The 18,070-nt window shown below is 37.6% G+C and overlaps 2 protein-coding genes across 2 annotated transcripts in view; one reads left to right on the forward strand and one right to left on the reverse strand.

Annotated features, from left to right (window-relative positions):
- The window catches only part of LOC146467457 (uncharacterized), a 21,450-nt gene extending 16,298 nt beyond the window's left edge, over window positions 1-5,152 (reverse strand). Inside the window, exons 1-4 of the mRNA XM_085125785.1 lie at window positions 5,030-5,152; window positions 2,152-2,402; window positions 639-753; window positions 61-97 (exon numbers count right to left, since the gene is read on the reverse strand). Of these exons, the coding sequence (XP_084981911.1) occupies window positions 61-97; window positions 639-753; window positions 2,152-2,402; window positions 5,030-5,105 (479 nt within the window). The 5' untranslated portion in view covers window positions 5,106-5,152. The remainder of the gene's footprint in view (window positions 1-60; window positions 98-638; window positions 754-2,151; window positions 2,403-5,029) is intronic.
- Window positions 5,153-12,260: 7,108 nt separating this feature from the next.
- On the forward strand, window positions 12,261-17,883 carry LOC146467459 (uncharacterized). The gene is made up of 6 exons (XM_085125817.1): window positions 12,261-12,351; window positions 12,995-13,269; window positions 14,056-14,170; window positions 15,208-15,244; window positions 16,488-16,614; window positions 17,353-17,883. The coding sequence occupies exons 1-6, from the start codon at window positions 12,276-12,278 to the stop codon at window positions 17,881-17,883; spliced, it is 1,161 nt and encodes a 386-aa protein (XP_084981943.1). The 5' UTR covers window positions 12,261-12,275.
- Window positions 17,884-18,070: the final 187 nt, after the last annotated feature.

Genomic DNA, 18,070 nt, shown 5'->3' on the forward strand with positions numbered 1-18,070 from the left:
TGGTTTTAAGTCAAAGTGGACCATTACTACCTGTAATAATTTCAGTCGAACGTCACTTACTTGTAAAAGTTGTACACGTCATTGCACGAATTTGCAGCTGAAAGAATAAACGCAGTTGATGAAGAAAACAATCAGCATCATTTGTTAGCGACAACAAAAAGGTGATCACAAATCCAAAACTGTAACTTCCCCTTTTACAGTCTCTTTTTGTCTCTCGCTATATGTTCCACAAAAGGCTGTGTATTCAGTTGGTTCATATTCGCTCGGACTGCAGGTTGTTAGTAAAAAAAAGTCTGAAATAGAAAAGCCTTTTCTCCATCCCCCCCCCCCCCCCCCCGGCCGTCACAAAGACTAAGAGAATTGTGCAAGACAACTAGGAGACCATCATCGCTGGAGCGTGCTGGAACATCGCAGAGCAAACCGCTGGATAATTAACTGCTCCTATTACATGTTGTAAAATCTCCGTCCAAAATAAGAAGGGGAAAACAAGTTTGATCGGTTGTGAATGTATCGTGCAACTAGTCTAGAAAAACAACAAAGCTAGTCTAGAGAGCAAACTGCCCTGAAGCTTGTTAGACACCTCAACCAAGAAGGGTCGTCTTCGCTTTAATTTTACCTCACTTCAATAATGTAATTACCTATTTCACATAATTTTCCGATGAACCCTTCCTTACAGTTGCATTCAAATGTGCGGTATTTGTGGTTTGGTACACATGTACCCTCGTTTTTACACGGCGAATACAGGCACGGTCCCTGATGAAGAAGAGAAACATTTGATCAGAAGTTTTCAACGTTCAGGTGAATGTTCCTCGGTGCGGTTGCTAAATTAAAAAAATGACCAATTTTGACCGCTATAGGAACGTAAATGTGTGCTTGGAGCGAAAGGGTGAATATATTTAACAATTATTCCACGAGTGAGCGTTGGGTATGAGATGACAGATAGCCAACGAAGGACGTATTGCCGAGTTGGCTATAAACCAGCGTGAGTGGGATGATTATTTTATTAAAAAAAAAAAAATCAAGAAATATTGCTAGATCTTGCCGATTTCGCTTTGCAAGAGCAACCAGAAGACAATTTAATCGTCGCTTTTTTTCGGGCATGGTATAATGGTTCACATACCATGGCCGCTAAGCCAATCAAATCCCTGGAATAACATTCAGTACAATGATCTAGTTTTAAATAAATAGAGTGATGATTAGATCGTGAGTGAAGGAACACGCGGTGATGGACTTCAGTTGGAGTATGTAATTTGTTGAGACGTTTCATGTACAACGCAGGGTACGTTCGGTTAATTAGTGAATTCTAAGCAATCAGAAACAAGTTGTGTTGTTAGTAATTGTGCTGTCAAAAAGCAATGTAAGTAACTGTAAGGGTAATGTAGTATACTGATACTGTGTTCTCTTATAAAGTAATGCGTTGTAATAAAAAAATGTACATCTAAGAAAGAAGATTCTGTGACCGCAGTTATACTAATTTATAACATAGTTAATAATGAGTTATGGTTATGAAACCTGACAAACTTCTTTGTTATATGTTTTTGTTTGTAGTGTTGGCCTTGACCGTACAAAACCACAATAGATTTTGAACTGTGTTGGAGCAACTGGTCAATAGATATTCAGCTGTAATGTGAACGTTAAAGCAAACGGTTTTGCACGGTCTAGACCCTTCCAACATAACTTGCAACACCATTGTTTTTGAACTTTGAAGATGGCAGGGTTTATAAACCAGTCCCTCATTTAAGTTAACAACAACAACAACACCAACAACAATTTACTAACGTGTCAATAACATCTAGTTTACAACAGTAGTAAACTAATTTGGGACACCTATCAGAAAGTCCATCTAAAAATAGTAACGACATATTTTCTTGTAAGTTTCTTAAATAAATCCATTGAACTGGAATTTCTGACATCTCTTAGACCATGGACAGGGCAAGATACCTTTCCTTTTCATATGTAACGGTATTAAATCTTGAAGGATTATAAAATCTGAATTTCTAAGATTATAGTCGAGTGTATTTTTCTTTAAAAAGCTGATAAGAGGGACAAAGTTTGTCCTTGAACTTACACACTTAGGAGGATTATTACAGTGGTCTATGGTTACAAACAGTCAATCTCAACTAAAAGCTTTAAATATTCAGTAAGTCTCACCTCGATGTGTAAGTGATGTGAACTCATGTTTTTCTCGTACTTCTCGGGATTGTTGTACTTGTTAGAAGTTAACAGTTCGCACCAAAGCGTTTTATCGGCTCCCTTGGATGCGGCCATGTTTAAAGATCGGCATGAAGACTCCTTCAGACATTTGTGGACACAATCTAATTCATCGTACGCTGTGTATGTTCCAGCCTTGGATGTCTTCAGATAATGGAAACGCTCTTGTAGGAACAAAGCCTGGCGAAAATCTAACAGACCAATTATCAAATTCTTCGAGCCGGAAACAGCATTAAGACCGGCCCAAGAATAGCATCAGTGAGAGAGTTGGGTTTTATATGTAATGCATATATATGTATTGCGCGCTTGATCATTTTATGGAAAGCGCGCAATTTAAGAACTAAAATTATTATTATTATTATTATTATTATTATTATTATTATTATTATTATTATTATTATTATTATTATTATTATTATTATTATTATTATATACGAACATTTCCCGTCGGTTTTGAAAACCAACAGAAGTGGATTGTTAATTAATTTAGGTAAATTCAATCACACAATGATTAAAAAGTTAGATGGAGTAAAAATGCGAAAGTCTTCACACACATTCAAACATTTCCGTCTTTGCCCTTCATTGATGGATTTTTGTTTTGATATCCTGATAGGAGCACTCGGATTTCTTTTTTCCGAGTAATTGCCTGCGTCACTTTCTAGAATAATCATCATTCTCGTTCATTCACCAGGCTGGAAATATACCATCACATTTCTTTCATATACCACACGTTCGACATTCAAATCCTAGCAGTATGCAGGATGTTTGTCTCATGAACCTAGTTTAATGGCCTTAGCTCCCACGAGTCTCCTTTGCTCAGTGGTAGAGCATCCGAACTAGTAATCGGAAGGTCTTAGGTTCGACTCCTGATAGGAGCACTCGGATTTCTTTTTTCCGAGTATGCCTGCGTCATTTTCTAGAACAATCATTATTCTCAATAAAGCTTTAGTTTGGGAAAAAATTCCATACATTCTTTTGTATATTGGTGCTTTTAAGAATTATTTTTGGTTAATTATCTCTAAAAGAAAAAAAAATGCGTGGTTACCCCCAATTTTTTCTTTTTGAATTTCATTAGCCCTTGTTAAGATCTGCTTTTCCCGCATAGTCATAAACCGCGCAACTATACTTTGGTATTAGTACGCACCGTCCTTAACACTAGAAGAAAAGTCAGTTCTAGATTCATTTTCGCGTTCAGACACAAAAAATAAACCCGAAATGAAACTGTTCCCAGCCGGATACGTCATAAATCCCGGAAAAATAAGAATCCTGAGTCGAAAGTGTGAAAACTTGTATCCGAATACTTGTGAATCCGGGACATTTCATCAGTGGGTATAAATTATTTTGTTTCCTAGTGAATCCGTACACTTTCTACGGCTTTCGCTTTCTCAAACTGTTATTTATTTATTTATTTATTTAATTTTTTTACCTCTCTCTCGTAAAGAGGTAAAAAAATTAAATTAAAAATAAAATTCCCTTGAAAAAAAAAGGGATTTCCACGCACCATTTTTCTTATACTGGTTGTTAAATTCGTCCTTTGTTTGATCAAACACACGCCTGGTATGGTCTTACTTACTAGTCTAATTCCGACCTTTTATGCTCATCTCGCGCGAAATGCAAAAACTTCTGAGCAAATTACTCCCGATAAGTAATTGTTGCATTGATCGCCTGCCCCGAATAATTAATATTCGCATGCACTTTCTTTAAAAGTTGTCTCCGTATTTACAGCGCAATGTAAATATTTAGAAGGCAGCTTACTCTTTAATGTAAACACTTCAAGCCTGTTCGAATAACTCCAAATGTGATGAAGCTGGTAACAACTGCGAATCCGGAAAGTTTTTTTCGGCAAACGTATTCAGTTAGGGAATTGCAGCAGAGCCAATCAGCGGCATTCGGATACAAGATTTCCGGATTCATACGTTTCTGTATTCGTGACGTATGTGGGAACTTTCATTCCGGATTTTTGTTTTCGGTGTGTGAACGAGCGAAAACGAATCTGAATGCATGAATCGAATCCAAAAATAGTCAAAAAAATGTTTCCTGCAGTGCAACACCATTTTATGCCCTTATAAAAGGCTATGTCGTTCCGAACAGATATTCCACCAAAACGAGCCGTTGGGTGCCTCGGAAAATTCCGAAAATAAACACTGAAGCGAAGACAAATAAAGCAGCAAGGTTTTGGCACCAAAGTTGCATCTGCCGCAGATATGATTCTAGCATTTTCGCGTCAAAGTATATTTCGAGACAATCACGCTTCACTCACGATTAAAACATTCCTCAAAATTAAACATGCAATGTGTTTTTAGATAGGTTCTATATATTTTCAAGGAAAGGTATTAAAGCCACATATTTCGTTCATCAACAGAGTTGATAACTAAAGGTAAACTTGCCACCATAAAGAGATTTGAGTGCTGACGTTTCGAGCGTGAGCCCTTCGTCAGAGTGAATGACGAAGGGCTCGAAACGTCAGTTTCAAGGTAGTTTCTTTATTTCCACATACTAATTTACAACATTCATACAAGGAGCAGGGATTAGAAAAAGGCGAGGTGTTTAAACGAAAAATCCTTGGGGTTAACGTGGTCGTACAACTTGAAAAGTAATTAACTCTAGTTTAGTTTACGGTGGCAAATTTACCTTTCGTTTCTGAGGCTCCCAACCGACCATCACCACAGTTTTATTAGAAACCAACCCCCTTTTTCATTTGTATTAAAACAGTAGTGTTTAATTAGAAGGATTGGTGAGTATAGGTGTGGACAATGGCTCTTTGGAACTGAAATAAATGGCTTACAGATAGCAAGAAGATCTGTCATATCCAACTTACCCAGGCCCTGGCCTTTCTCTGATATAAATGGAGACAACACAAAATAAAATATCCAGCATACGAAAGGAGAAAACATTGCCGACTAGAGTTATTATTTTTCAGGTTTTACGACATTTGCATTGTTTCTGTGGGGAGCGGCATAAGATGAAGAACCGAAAAACCACCCACCAGTTTAATTAAAGGCGCTTGTTTGACAGTAAAATTTTAGTGCAGTTGTCACTGTTAGCCAATCATAACTTATCAAGCGTGACTTACACTGATCAAAATTCGTCTGAGTAAAATTTAAACAGCTGCTCTTTTTCGTGGTAAGCAGGTTACATTATTTTAATTATTACTCGTCTGGTAAAACTCTACTAAGCCTGAGACAAGCTTGTTTGTTTAATATAGTGCATTTTTTATCGCTAAAAGAGTGAAATGCGAGTTTCTAATTTCAAAAGTACGGTTCTTAATGTCGGAAAGTTGAACTGAAGTCAGATAGGCTTTGGAGAACGAAGATGATGATTTGAAGTAAATAACCCAGACGATAACATTGCAAATTAAACCACCTGCTTTGAAAAAAACTCGTGACCTAAAGTAGGGCTAAAAAAAGCTATTTCTTCCTGTGGCACGAGCTCAAAGGAACATTGTCATCAATTTTTATCAGTCGTCACTGTGAATAACAAAAATAACAATTTATATTGCGCAAATTTCATAAAATATTCAAATCCGCATAACGATAATAGAACTCTAATACAACTCTATGATGAAATGGAAAAATATGTTATATTAAAAAGATGAAAACCTACAAAAGAAATAAACAAAACTCTGATAAAAATGCTAAACGAGAAAGGTTTTTTTTTTTGGTCGATGGAAACTTTAAAATCATTTTTTAGTTTTCATTGTCAACAACAACCGTAAGGGTACTGATATTAATTACTACATAGATATAGTACTATACATTCAACCAAGTAGAATAAAATCTCAACACGAAAAATTATTTGTACAAGATATTTATATATATTGTTAATCAATACATTTCGTGAGAGGTTTCTTAAAGAGACCCCATTGGGTTCATAAGCAATTGTTTTAGGGTTGCAACTTTGGCAGTTTGTTCCCAAGCTTGCTATTAGGAGTACGTGATGAAGGAGCAGATCTTTTATATCATCAATGAGACCAAAACAGAGAGAGCTTAACAAGAATAAATATTTTTAAATATAGGTTATCTTAAGAAAGAATAGCAATAAACGTTAAACGTTAAACAAAGAATGAGAGACATTTTCTAAATCTTTGAAATTTTAAGAGATCACTTGAAGATGCTCTTCCAAAAACTCTGTGTGTGTTTACAAGTCCAAAATAGAGGAAAAAGGGTTTTTTTCTTCAGTTACCCGAAAGGAGCAGGGATCTGTTTTGTCTAGGTAATACTTATCTTGTACAGAAAGTCATTGTAGCGATTTTTCTATTGGAACACTCTAAGCTTTGATCCTCTTGTACATAGTGCAGTGCGTATTATTTTTTTTTTCAATTTACTGTTTTCCTAACAAAGTATTCCACCCACTTTCCCTGGCTCCTTGATAGTATAGAAGCTTTTGTAATTAGAAATTCATAATTTGTTTTGGGAAACTTTGGTGTGAGGGAGAAGCTTATCAACTAGATCCTTTGGAGTTGGGTTGATAGGCTGTAAAGTAAGTTTTCTTGTAATGTGTTACAGCATATATCACTTTGTGATATATTCGAGATACTTAGTTTTAATGCTATAGGGCTGGATGTATTGTATATGGATTAAATTAGCTTGGGACATTAGTGCCTAAGATGTCCTAACGCGAACAGTATGGGGCAGTTTGGAAACAATGTACAAAGTGCGATTAACGGAGTTCGTCTTTAAATGTATAAAAGGCTACACGGTTACGGAATTCAAAGAGTTGTTCGTACAGAGGAATTCAGGCCGCAGAAGAAATGGAGACATCGTTTTTCCAAGACCAGAAACAACTAAATTTTATTAGAAACTCCATACGAGGTGCAATAGCATGGAACGGTCTAACGAGAAAGGAATATCAACGGCTAAAACTTTAACTGAATTTAAACGTTCTCTTGCTAAATTTGATAGTAATACTAAACTTCGACTGATCTCATTTCAGCCACGATCCAAAACAAAGATACAGTCGAACCTGTATTAAGCGGCACCGTATTAAGCGGTCACCCTCTATTAAGCGGTCAGTTGTCAAAGTCCCGAAAATTACTTCCCTTAACTACTGTAATCCTGACCTGTATTAAACGGTCACCTCTATTAAGCGGTCGCGGTCACCCAAAACTAAGTCCCAACAAGCTGATTTCTATTGTCTTGACCTGTTTTAAACGGTCACTTTGTAAAAGGAAACCACTTAAATATGGTAAAAAAATAGCGTGCCAGGCAATTGAGTTTCTAATGAGCTGCACAATCGTGGCGTTAATGTTTTACTAGTCCGTTTCAATACCATGCTCTCCTTTGTCATACCATTTTATCGCCGAACTTTCATAATCAAGTAAGTGATGTATTCTGTACAACCTGTATTAAGCGGTCAACCTGTATTAAGCGGTCACTTAGGCATTCCCCGAGGGTGACCGCTTAATACAGGTTCGACTGTACTAGTTACACATGTTTTTGATAGATTTCAAGATTTCTGAAGATTTGTGTATGTGTTTTTAGTGTTCTTAATTCTAATTTGTATATCATACGTTTTTAATAATTCTCATTTGTTTTATGCGCGACCCCACCAGCTCTGCTGATTTCTCTTCTCGTGTTGAAATAAAGTTCTTGATTGATTGATTGATTGTTTGATTGATTGATAGTTATCTATAAATGCGTTGTAGCTAAGAAAATTCTGGTGCTGAGTTATCTAGCAGGTTTTTTAATACTCTTTATCCCCGCACTCAGCCATGATCAGTAGAAGAATGCGCGATTTTCGATTCTAATGTGAGAGTTGTACCATCTACATGTGGAGCCTCAAAATCTAGGTTCTCGCCTTTTTCTCAAGAATGGTTCTTCGAGATTGAATAGTGCAGGTGTAGTATCCTGATGTTTTAAATTACTTCGGAACAATAGCTTGCCATCATACTTCCCTAAGTACAGTCAGCTCTTGCCTTGTGAACACCTCGCTATTACGGACACCCCGATAATACGGACAGCAGCTAAGTCCCCGGCAAAAATATATTACAAACTTCTGACTGAAATAAATTCCCGCTACTACCGGTTTCTCGCTATTGAGGACACTAACCCGGGGTCCCGAGAGAGGGGTCCCGAGGGTGTCCGAAATAAATGGAGTTGACTGCATGTAATGGTCAAAAAAGAGTTCCCACTTTCCTTTATTCTCTTCTGTTAGATATCCGTGGACAAGAGAGGATGAAGGTAAGAGAGGTAATCCCCCATATAGGCCCTATTCCCATCGTAATCCCTCTGAAGTTATTTTTAGATCTCCCGCGAGATCAGGGTTAGGTGATAGCCAATCATATATCCTGAATTTTACCCGCGTTGACAGCTGAGCCGATTCCCACGCAATGCTACGCGTCTTTCGCGAATTAATCTAAAAACAATATGGCGGAACATGCATATAGAAAGCGGTGCCTGCATATGTTTTGTGGACGAATGCGAGTTTAAAGTGGTTGTATTTGGACAACGCAGATTGGAAAAGAATCGCTCCGGCATGATTTGTACGATTTGTTTTAGAGCCCAGCTGCGCGGAAATTATGCAAGAATATTACAATACAATACAATTAGCTGGCGAAAATTGAAAGCCGTGATTGAACAGACAAATACAAATATCTCAACCTAGGCACGAATTTCGATATTTTTATCGCAGTGCGTACAAAATCCCTACAGTCATTGAAATCTACGTTTTATTTACTTTCTAATCACGTATGTAGTTAAGAGACTCGTTGGAAGAAACGCGAGCCACAAAATTATGTTTTTTCATGCAAGAGTATTACATTTAGCTGTCGAAACATCGCTTTTGAAAGCCGCGATTGAACAGAAGAGTATAAACATCACAACCTCCGGCAAGAATTTTGATATTTTTATCTCAGTGAGTTCAAAATCCCTTTGGTCATTAAAATCTACATTCCATTACCTTTCTTATTACGCATGTAGTTAAGATGTTCGTTGGAAGAAACGCGAGAAACAAATGTTTTTTTCATGCAAGAGTGTTACATTTTAATAGCTGTCGAAACATTGAAAGCCGCGATTGAACAGACGAGTATACACATCACAACCTCCAGCACGAATTTTGATATTTTTATCGCAGTGAGTACAGAATTCCTTCAGTCATTGAAATCTATGTTCTATTTACTTTTAAATCACGTATGTAGTTAAAAGATTCGTTGGAAGAAACACGAGAAATAAATCTTTTTTCATGCAAGAGTGTTACATTTAGCTGTCAAAACCGCGATTGAACAGACGAGTATAAACATCACAACCTCGGCACGAATTTTGATATTTTTATCCCACTGAGTTCAAATCCCTTTGGTCATTGAAATCTACATTCCATTAGCTTTCTAATCGCGCATGTGGCCAAGAGATTCTTTTAAAAAAGGCGATAAACAAATCTTAGCTTTTATATGCAAGAGTGTTACATTATATTTGAATTGAAGTCGCGATTGAACAGACGAGTATAAAGATCACAACCGCGGCACGAAAATGTTGATATTTTTGTCACAGTGAGTTAAAATCTCTTCGGACATTCAAATCTACAATCTATTAGCTTTCAAATCACGTGTATTTCTTAGAGATTCGTTGGAAGTAACGCGAGAAACAATTTCTTTTATGGACGTGTATGAGTATGTAGCAGTTGTAAAATTAAAAACGGTGAAAGACACGTAACGCGCGAGGTAACATTATCCGCGAGAAAATCGATACCTCCTAAAAATAACTTCAGAGGGATTACGATGGGAATAGGGCCTATATGGGGGATTACCTCTCTTATCTTCATCCTCTCTTGCCGTGGATGAAGGTACCTTCATCCTCTCTTGCTCACACTGAAGGTGTTTATTTGAAAAACACCTGTTCAAAGCTCACATTGGAAATTCAACTCGGGCCTAAAAGATTGAAGAGCCCTCGTTATTTTACTAAAATTCAATATTGTTCAGAATTTCACTTCTAATTCCATCGTCGCAGCTGGTGTTGTTAGCCTATCTAGCACCACTTTCGTTTTAGCATTTATCTTGAAAGACGCTCGATGCCTCTGACACAAATTATGCAACGTCCAAGATAATTACAGCCAACTGTTTCAGTGTTTTCCGAAATACGTGTGGGTTTTAATATATATTGGCAGAAATACAAAAACGATCTCGTTTTAACAGATGATTTTATGCAAGCCAGATTATGTTTTTTTCCCCTGGCATCAGCGACAATTCAAAAATCCCCATGGAATAGGGGTATGGAATATTCGGCGAGCGCGTAGTTATGACAAATTTTCCCGGGGGGAGAGGGTAAGAGTTACATTTGGTACGACACGAATACATGTATATCTTCTCCAAAGATGGCTATGTTCGCGGATTATGTATGACACGCCACACAGTGTTTCTCCCAAGCACGGTTACAAAACAATGAAACTACGCTTATCTTTGTTAAATCTAGGAAGGCAACCGAATGGCAAGTTAGGAATAAAGCCAACAAAATAATTATAATAGTTTTTTAAATTATATTGCGCAAATATCAACATAAAGTTGCCAAATGCGCATATGCTGCAAAAGAAGCACCTTACACAAAAACTTTCAACAGCTTACACACCAGAGGTTTCTATCTACAATGGACGGAAAAAGTTGCACATACCCTAAGCTTCCCATTAAATAAACTAAAGCGTGCTCTGTTTGCCAACTTGAAGTACTTTGTTCGCGAGTTCCAAGCCTGAAAAATACGTTTTTTTAAAGGGACACACTTTCGTTACGACGCATGCAGTAGGATTTTGCAAGTAAAAATTAACGTTTTAACGCGAGAATTTTGTAATGGAGAAAACGAAAGAATCCTAAACGGCGCAAGAACGCCGCGCCCGTGCAAACATTGACAAAGCTACAATATTGTTTCGGCATTTTATTTCGCGGATCATTTTCATTTTCTTGAACAATAAAAAATGTTATTTTAGTTGATGCTTCAGTTAGCAAATCATCTGAAAGAATTCAGAAGTTCAAGGAAGCGGCCTAAAATTATTGGCAGACAATCCCTTCCTTGGGTACCCCAGTCTTAAACAGGAACTTGACGCGCAATTTTCCTTACCCCACTCCCCTAATGCAGCTAATTTGGCACGTAGTCGATTCCGATAATCACCATCTTTTCTTCGCCAATTCTCGGTACAATTTCCTCAATGCACAAAACAACAAAGGCTCCTGATTATCCGGTACAGTGGACAATTTCTTGATATAAATTATATGATTGCTTTATTTCCTGTCAGGATAATTTATGAAAAACAGGTAATGTTTTAGTGGGTTAATTATCACTTGGGAACAAAACACCAGTGAAGGTAGGCTTTTAAACAAACAAACAAACAAAAAACCTGAAAATTAAAACTCCAGAAGTGTGAATGTGTTTTCCATTTCTGTGCGAAATCTCCGGTCTTTGCCTTCTAAGCCTTATCAACCACGCATGCGCAGTCAACGTCTTAACAGGTGGTTTGTTGCGGGTCATTATTTTCCCTTCTCAGAAGCTTTTCGTTCATTTTAACAAAATGTTTTTTCTTCAAAGCCTGACTATTTATCATTTGACGATTATAGACTTGCCACTCTCATCGACAAAACATTCAAGAAGACAAATTTTTCGTTCCTTTTTGATAACAGGCTAATTGGTTTGTTTACACATCAACAGTGGGGCAATATCGCATCAGCCACAAAAGAGCCAAAAAAAAGCCATTTGCAGTTGTGGATGAACATATATTTTTCGTGTTTATAGCGGCCTCTGTGTTATTGATTTTATTATGTGATTATGTGATGTTTTCGCCATAGCTTATTCATGTTTGAAACGAAGAATATGCGAAACTTTCTCCATCGCAATTAATTGGAATTGCGTAGTTTTTATTCATGCCCAAGAGATATTGAACTAATGCCAAGGGGATATTGATCAATGCGGTTGGCGTTTAATAAAATAAGATGCGATTGGTTAGTACTGACAATTATACGAGCTCTTATGTTGAATGTGCTCTCATTCACCTGTTAATTAAACCGGTGTTTTCATTAGGCGCACGAGACTAGGGCTTCACGTTGAAAAAACAACCATTCAATCAATTGTAGAGATAAGGTACTCTATGTCATGTTTTCTTGTTTCATCCGCTGGTTGTTCTTCTTGGTCTTGTGTTCGATGATACCTGAAGCAGTCCACTCTATGGGTAAATTGAATCACCATTTTTGTCACTACTGTTGGTTTTTGGTTTTTGTTTGTAAGTTGTTTTAAGAGGCATTTTACACCTAAAGCCTTCGATCCCTCACTGTAAAGAACAAGGCTAATTACTTTTAAGGACGTGCGACATATTTTTCACAAGAATATGAAAAATTGTATTTTATTTCAAACATTGTTGCCTCTATATACTGTGCTATTTGAAGTTAAATGAAATTGCAGAAAGCAGCTGCAATGAACATATTCAAGCGCCTAAAACCGTTATCTTAAGAGCTTTTCAAGGTAATTGGAAAAAATTTAAACGAACTTTAGTCCTAAAATCCGCAACGATTACCCCCGAACTATGTCTAAAATGGTAAAAGAAAATTTGTATAAGCCCTACCTAAAAGTCGGTAAAGCCATAATCCATGATTTTTTTTTGACAGTGATGCTCTTAATGCTACGGGGCGGCGCCAATAAATGTGAATGTTTCCTAACGCATTACCGTGCGAACAAAGCCGCTTCCCTCTTACAGCCGGGTACCAAAGCATTTACCAATGAGTCAAATTCTTAGAACTTTACCTCGCAACTAGTCTCAGGGTTTAATGTGATGTTTTGTTACGTTATGTGTTATTGCTTTAATGTTCTTGCCACAGAATTTAACACTTTGTATCACCCGGATCTGCGACAAGATGTTTTGATAAAAGACGAGTTCCATTATCTGAATGTGCCTAGAATTGGAACATACACAGTGTACGACATCTTTGACTGCACCTTTGACTGTCTCAGCAATCCTTTGTGCCTATCTTTGAACCTGGCCGCCTCCAAAGGAGCTGATGGGAAGATGTGGTGTGAATTGTTGTCTTCTACTAAGTTCAAGAAATCCAAGGAGTTTAAGGGAAACGAGAGTGCGCATCACTTTTCCGTTAAGGTGGGGCTAATTGCCAAGCTAGAGCTTTGGATTAAAAAATAGTTTTTTTTTTTCAAGGTGCATTTAAAGAAGTAGCTGTTTAAAAATCAAGATACTACAGATACACCCAAACTTTGTTTTCAAAATTCGAGGAAAGATCTTGAAATCTAAAAAGACTGAGAAGAAGAAGAACAACAACAACAACAACAACAATAATAACTTTATTTGTGTCAAAGTACTTTAGCATACCTGCTAATTGGAGACACAGTAAATACCAAATAAGAATTAAGTATTATAAAATTCTAGGATACTAATACAAAAAAGAACCAATACTACTCCCGAAATGCAGAGAAAACAGTGAGGTCCACATTCGTCGTTGCTGATTACGTTCGAGAGATCCATTTGTTTACTAATACTAAAGAAATATACGTTTGGACTGAGGAGCAAGTTATGGACTTGATTTCAATATACTGTTATCTCCACAGTCGAAAGAAGCACTAAGACTTTCCTGTGTACATTTACGTTTTTTGTTTTTCCAATTCAGTCAACTTGATAGGGACAACAACAAATGAATTATTGAAATTTTAAAAACCTTCCCTAGGCAATTAACATTCTTGCTGCAGTAACTACCAGTTAAAGGTATTGTTTATTGTTTGGTCTTCTTCTAATCATGATGCATAGAATATAAAAGAATATATAATGAGCGAAGTTGTTGTTCAGTTTGTGTTCTCCATCACGCAAAGACAAAACAGCAACACGCAGAAGACTGTTGTCTACACTGGTGATAATTTTTTTTTCTTATTTCAGACCCCATGTCTGTCTTCGCCCTGCCAAAACGGTGGTACGTGTGTCCCTAACTACAAATATCACACTTTTCGCTGCAGCTGTATGGAGGGTTTCATGGGAAAACTTTGCGAAATAGGTATTTGTCATTTGTACAACTGATAAATCGTCGAATAAGTGCCCCTTTAAATAACCACCCTCGCGAACAAGCTTACTCCCAACCCCCACTACAAATATAATTTGAAATAAGGGCCTCTCCCCTAGAACGTGCCCCTTTCCGGGCGTCGGACTCCATTTGTTTGTAAAGTGGGGAGGTTGGGTGGACTGAGTATTGACACAGCAAAGGCTGAGCGAAATGTAGGTTGTGTTCTTCATTCTCCATTTTGTAAAGTCATCAGCAATTGAACTGGTCTTGACTGCAAGAAACCAGGTTCTTTTCTTTCAGGATGACATAAACGTCTTTCAATTCATCTATGCAGATCTTTTTTTGCTTTTGTTTTCTTGTTCCTTTGTTCATATACGCGTTAGATCTGGGTACGACGTACGATGTGATAATCTTGTGTGTCGCTCGCCTCGAAATGAGAATTTCACGCGTTGTCTGTTTTTCTTTGTGTTTTCAATGATAAACCGCGGTAATTATATATAATCTTACGTAAAATCGTAAACAAACATGTCCTCGAGAGCGAATCTAGTCTGAAATGTCAGCTGTCTCCTCCCCCTAACCCACAGGGGGCGCGAATCTAATCTAGTATCCTATTTTATGATGTAAAGTAAACCGTAATTCAGCCGTTCTAAAGGCTACACATAGCTCTTGTTTATGTGCAAATGTTATTGATATTGTAAAAATAAGTGACCATCTAGACAACGCTTTGGAAATGAGCCCCCTTCATTGATTAAGCGTCTCCCTGCGTTATTCTTGTAAGTAAAAAAATGCTCCTCCGCGCTTAGATGAGGATTTCCTGTAGATGAACTCTCGCCAGTGTGTAGCAGGTAACTTGATGGAAAGAAAGATAATTTTTTTTGTTTCCTCAAATGAGAAGTTTCCGACAGAAAATAAATGCACGAATAAATAAATGATTTTCCTGATAAAAATAATAACAACAAAGGCATGCAATTGCAGAGGACAGTGGTTGCCGATGGCTCTTTGAATATGTTAATTTTTCATTTATCTTTTAGCCGGAAATTCATGCAAGGACTTGTACAACGCATATAAGTAAGTGACATTTCCATAAACATTAGTTCTTCGTTTATATCACTCTTAATTTACCTTTTTCAAAAGTTCTTCGCTCAAGAAACGTAATACTTTTAGAATTCCATTCGTGTTGAAAGAACTCTTGCGACAAGAACGAATTCTCCAAGCAAGAATATATTACATCCAAATCTTCTGGGAAGATCAGCCGAGAACAGAAATCTTCTGAGAAGAATAATCAGTTATTTTGTCAAGAACCTGTCAAGAGTATAGACGTTGCAATATTCAGGAATGCCTGTTGACATCGCTCCGGCCAGCATTTTCAGCTGTAATTAAAAGAGACGAAATAACTTTAATATTTCTCTGAGCAGAATGATTGAGACATATTTTGTCTGATTTGCTTTTATAAAGACTTAAAATGTTGATCAATTAACCTTTCATTCATTTTTTTTTTTCTGAGGGTGCAATTTTTGTCCTGTGTTGCCGTAAATGTTGTATGTTTGTATGCACGCTTTACAGGCCTGTTTGAATGCGCTAGTAATCATGGGATTGAAAAAAAAGGAAAAGCCATGCGCCTTTCAGAATGAAGTTTTTCTTCAAAGCAATGGATTAAATGTTGTTGAGTTTTCATCGAAACTGAGCCTGAAGTCCTTCTTACAGCGACCTAAATTCCATTGAACGTTTTCTGGATATCGTGCTAACAGTATCCAAAAGATTTCTGCAACAAAAATGAGAATGGATGTCCACAGAATTGCCTTGTAAGCCTCATCTGCTCATCGTGAACTATCGCTTAGCTTGACAGTTAATTAATTACATCGCGATTACAGATTTAAATTAATTATGTATTTTTTTGAATAGGCATTGTTGAAGTATTTCAATTTTTACAAGGGACAAGATGATGATTGCTGCCTATTTTCGCACTCCTGTTCACCATCATGCAGTTTATCTGTTTTCCAGTTATTGTACACACGACTACCCCCGACTCCTGACAGTAAAGTGCTTTTTCCAGTGATGGTATCAGTTTTTCATTCAGTTTAATTTTAACTCATTAAAATTTGTTGCCGCCATTTTTGAGAAGGGTCTATTGTGAGAGATCTCTCAGTTAATAATTAGTAGTACCTTATTTCTCTTAGGGTTAGTACAGCGAACGAGACACGTGGGTGCACGCAAACATTATTCCGGCCAGGCAATTTCCGCGCTCGCTCGCGCATTTCCCGAAGGACCAATCGTACTTTAACTTAGTCTAAAATATTCTATTATTTAACAGGTCAAGTGTGAGTCAGGTGGTTACCCTCATCTTGGACTCAAAACCAACTTCCGTTTTGTGTCACATGGGAGATTTTGGATGTGGAGATGGGGGATGGACACCGGTCATGAAGATTGACGGCAACAAGGTATACAGAAAACTATAAGTTAAAAAAGTTTCCCACCGCTGTTAGTGTGGTTGCACATGTCCGGTGTTGACATGGCAACCGAGGTGTTCTCATATCTTAGCACTCCCGAAAATATTTTTCATACTAGAAATGAGGGAATCGCAAAACCTCGCGAAGCTAGGGCTTGATGAACAATTGATTTGAAGTGATGTTGTCTGTTGTCTTTGCTCTGTGGTTTCGTGATGTCTCCTTATTCTTCGCTGCTTGCGTTTAGTTTCGATGTTTAGTCTCAATCGGCAAATCTGTCTCGTCCTTTGTGCCTCCTGTGGTTCATTTGCATCTCAATTTGGTCGTGTTTCACCAATAGTAAACATTTTTAACTGCTCAATGAATAAACGCGTTCAGCCCTGAGTGAATAAACATGATTTGCGTCTGCCTAGCAAGCTTTCCTTTGTTTGACGTCATTCAAACCTCGTTTGAGCTGTTGCCAGGTAACAGCACATATAAATATATTTTTCGCTCGAATTCGCCCCATTTAGCTCCGACCAATTTATTAACCTTGCTTTGCGAGGAATGAATCTATCACTTTGCCTGCAAGTTTAATCTGTGCACTTCAAAAAAGTTCAGTTCATTTTTTGGAAATCATAACAGCTTATTCCTTACCTCTTCGTCACTTTCTTATAAATACAACTTATCCAGCGACCCATTTTTTGTAATCAAATAATAATTATTACTCTTTTGTTTACAAATTCGTTTAAGCTAACGTTTCACTACAGTTCAAGCCTTTGGAGCAACAAGGAAACCTTTAACCTTGCAGGAGGAAAGACTGGCTTCGACAATCAAGAAACAAAGTTACCAACTTACTGGAACACATCCTTCTCCAAGATCTGCCTCGGTATGAAAATCCATGGCGAACAACAGACAAATGTTATCGTCATCAACAAGGCAGCTGACTCCTTGTACTCGCTGATCGCTGACGGGCAACACCGCAGCACATCGCTGGGCGCTGACACGTGGAAGAAGCTGATTGGCAGTCAGGCCTCCTTGCAAACCAATTGCACCATTGAAGGGTTCAACGCCAATTACGGGGATTTTAATAGCTCCAAAGCAAGGGTTGGTATAATTGGTAACGAGAACAACGTTAGCGATTGTTTTACCTGTGACTCCAGAATTGGGTTCGGTACTGGAGGTTACCATGACGAAAGCAACACTTGTGGAAACGAGGCTACCTACTCCCCTGACAACGGTGAGAAGCATATCAAAGCGATGGGGTTTATCTTGGTGAAGTGAAGCCACTTTACACTGTGACACAAGTGTGCATGATAAGTGTGACGAAAAACAAAATTAAAACAACAACAACTTTGTATGTTCCTTAAGCCGTTTAAATGTTAAACATAATCTTAACCCTTTAAGCCCTTATAACATAGAGGGCAAAATTACTGAATGCTGATTGGTCGAAACAGAGGGCATTTTTAGT

Source organism: Pavona decussata, unplaced genomic scaffold (assembly GCF_977016875.1).
Source record: "Pavona decussata unplaced genomic scaffold, jaPavDecu1.1 SCAFFOLD_135, whole genome shotgun sequence".
In the NCBI taxonomy this organism is placed as follows: Eukaryota; Metazoa; Cnidaria; class Anthozoa; order Scleractinia; family Agariciidae; genus Pavona; species Pavona decussata.

Bases quoted from the DNA above. Each gene is read 5' to 3' on its own strand.
- LOC146467459 (XM_085125817.1), top strand. From the start codon at position 12,276: ATGTTTTCTTGTTTCATCCGCTGGTTGTTCTTCTTGGTCTTGTGTTCG. The intron at 15,245-16,487 runs GTAAGTGACATT...ATTATTTAACAG, and splicing joins GACTTGTACAACGCATATAA to GTCAAGTGTGAGTCAGGTGG. The intron at 16,615-17,352 runs GTATACAGAAAA...AATTCGTTTAAG, and splicing joins TGAAGATTGACGGCAACAAG to CTAACGTTTCACTACAGTTC.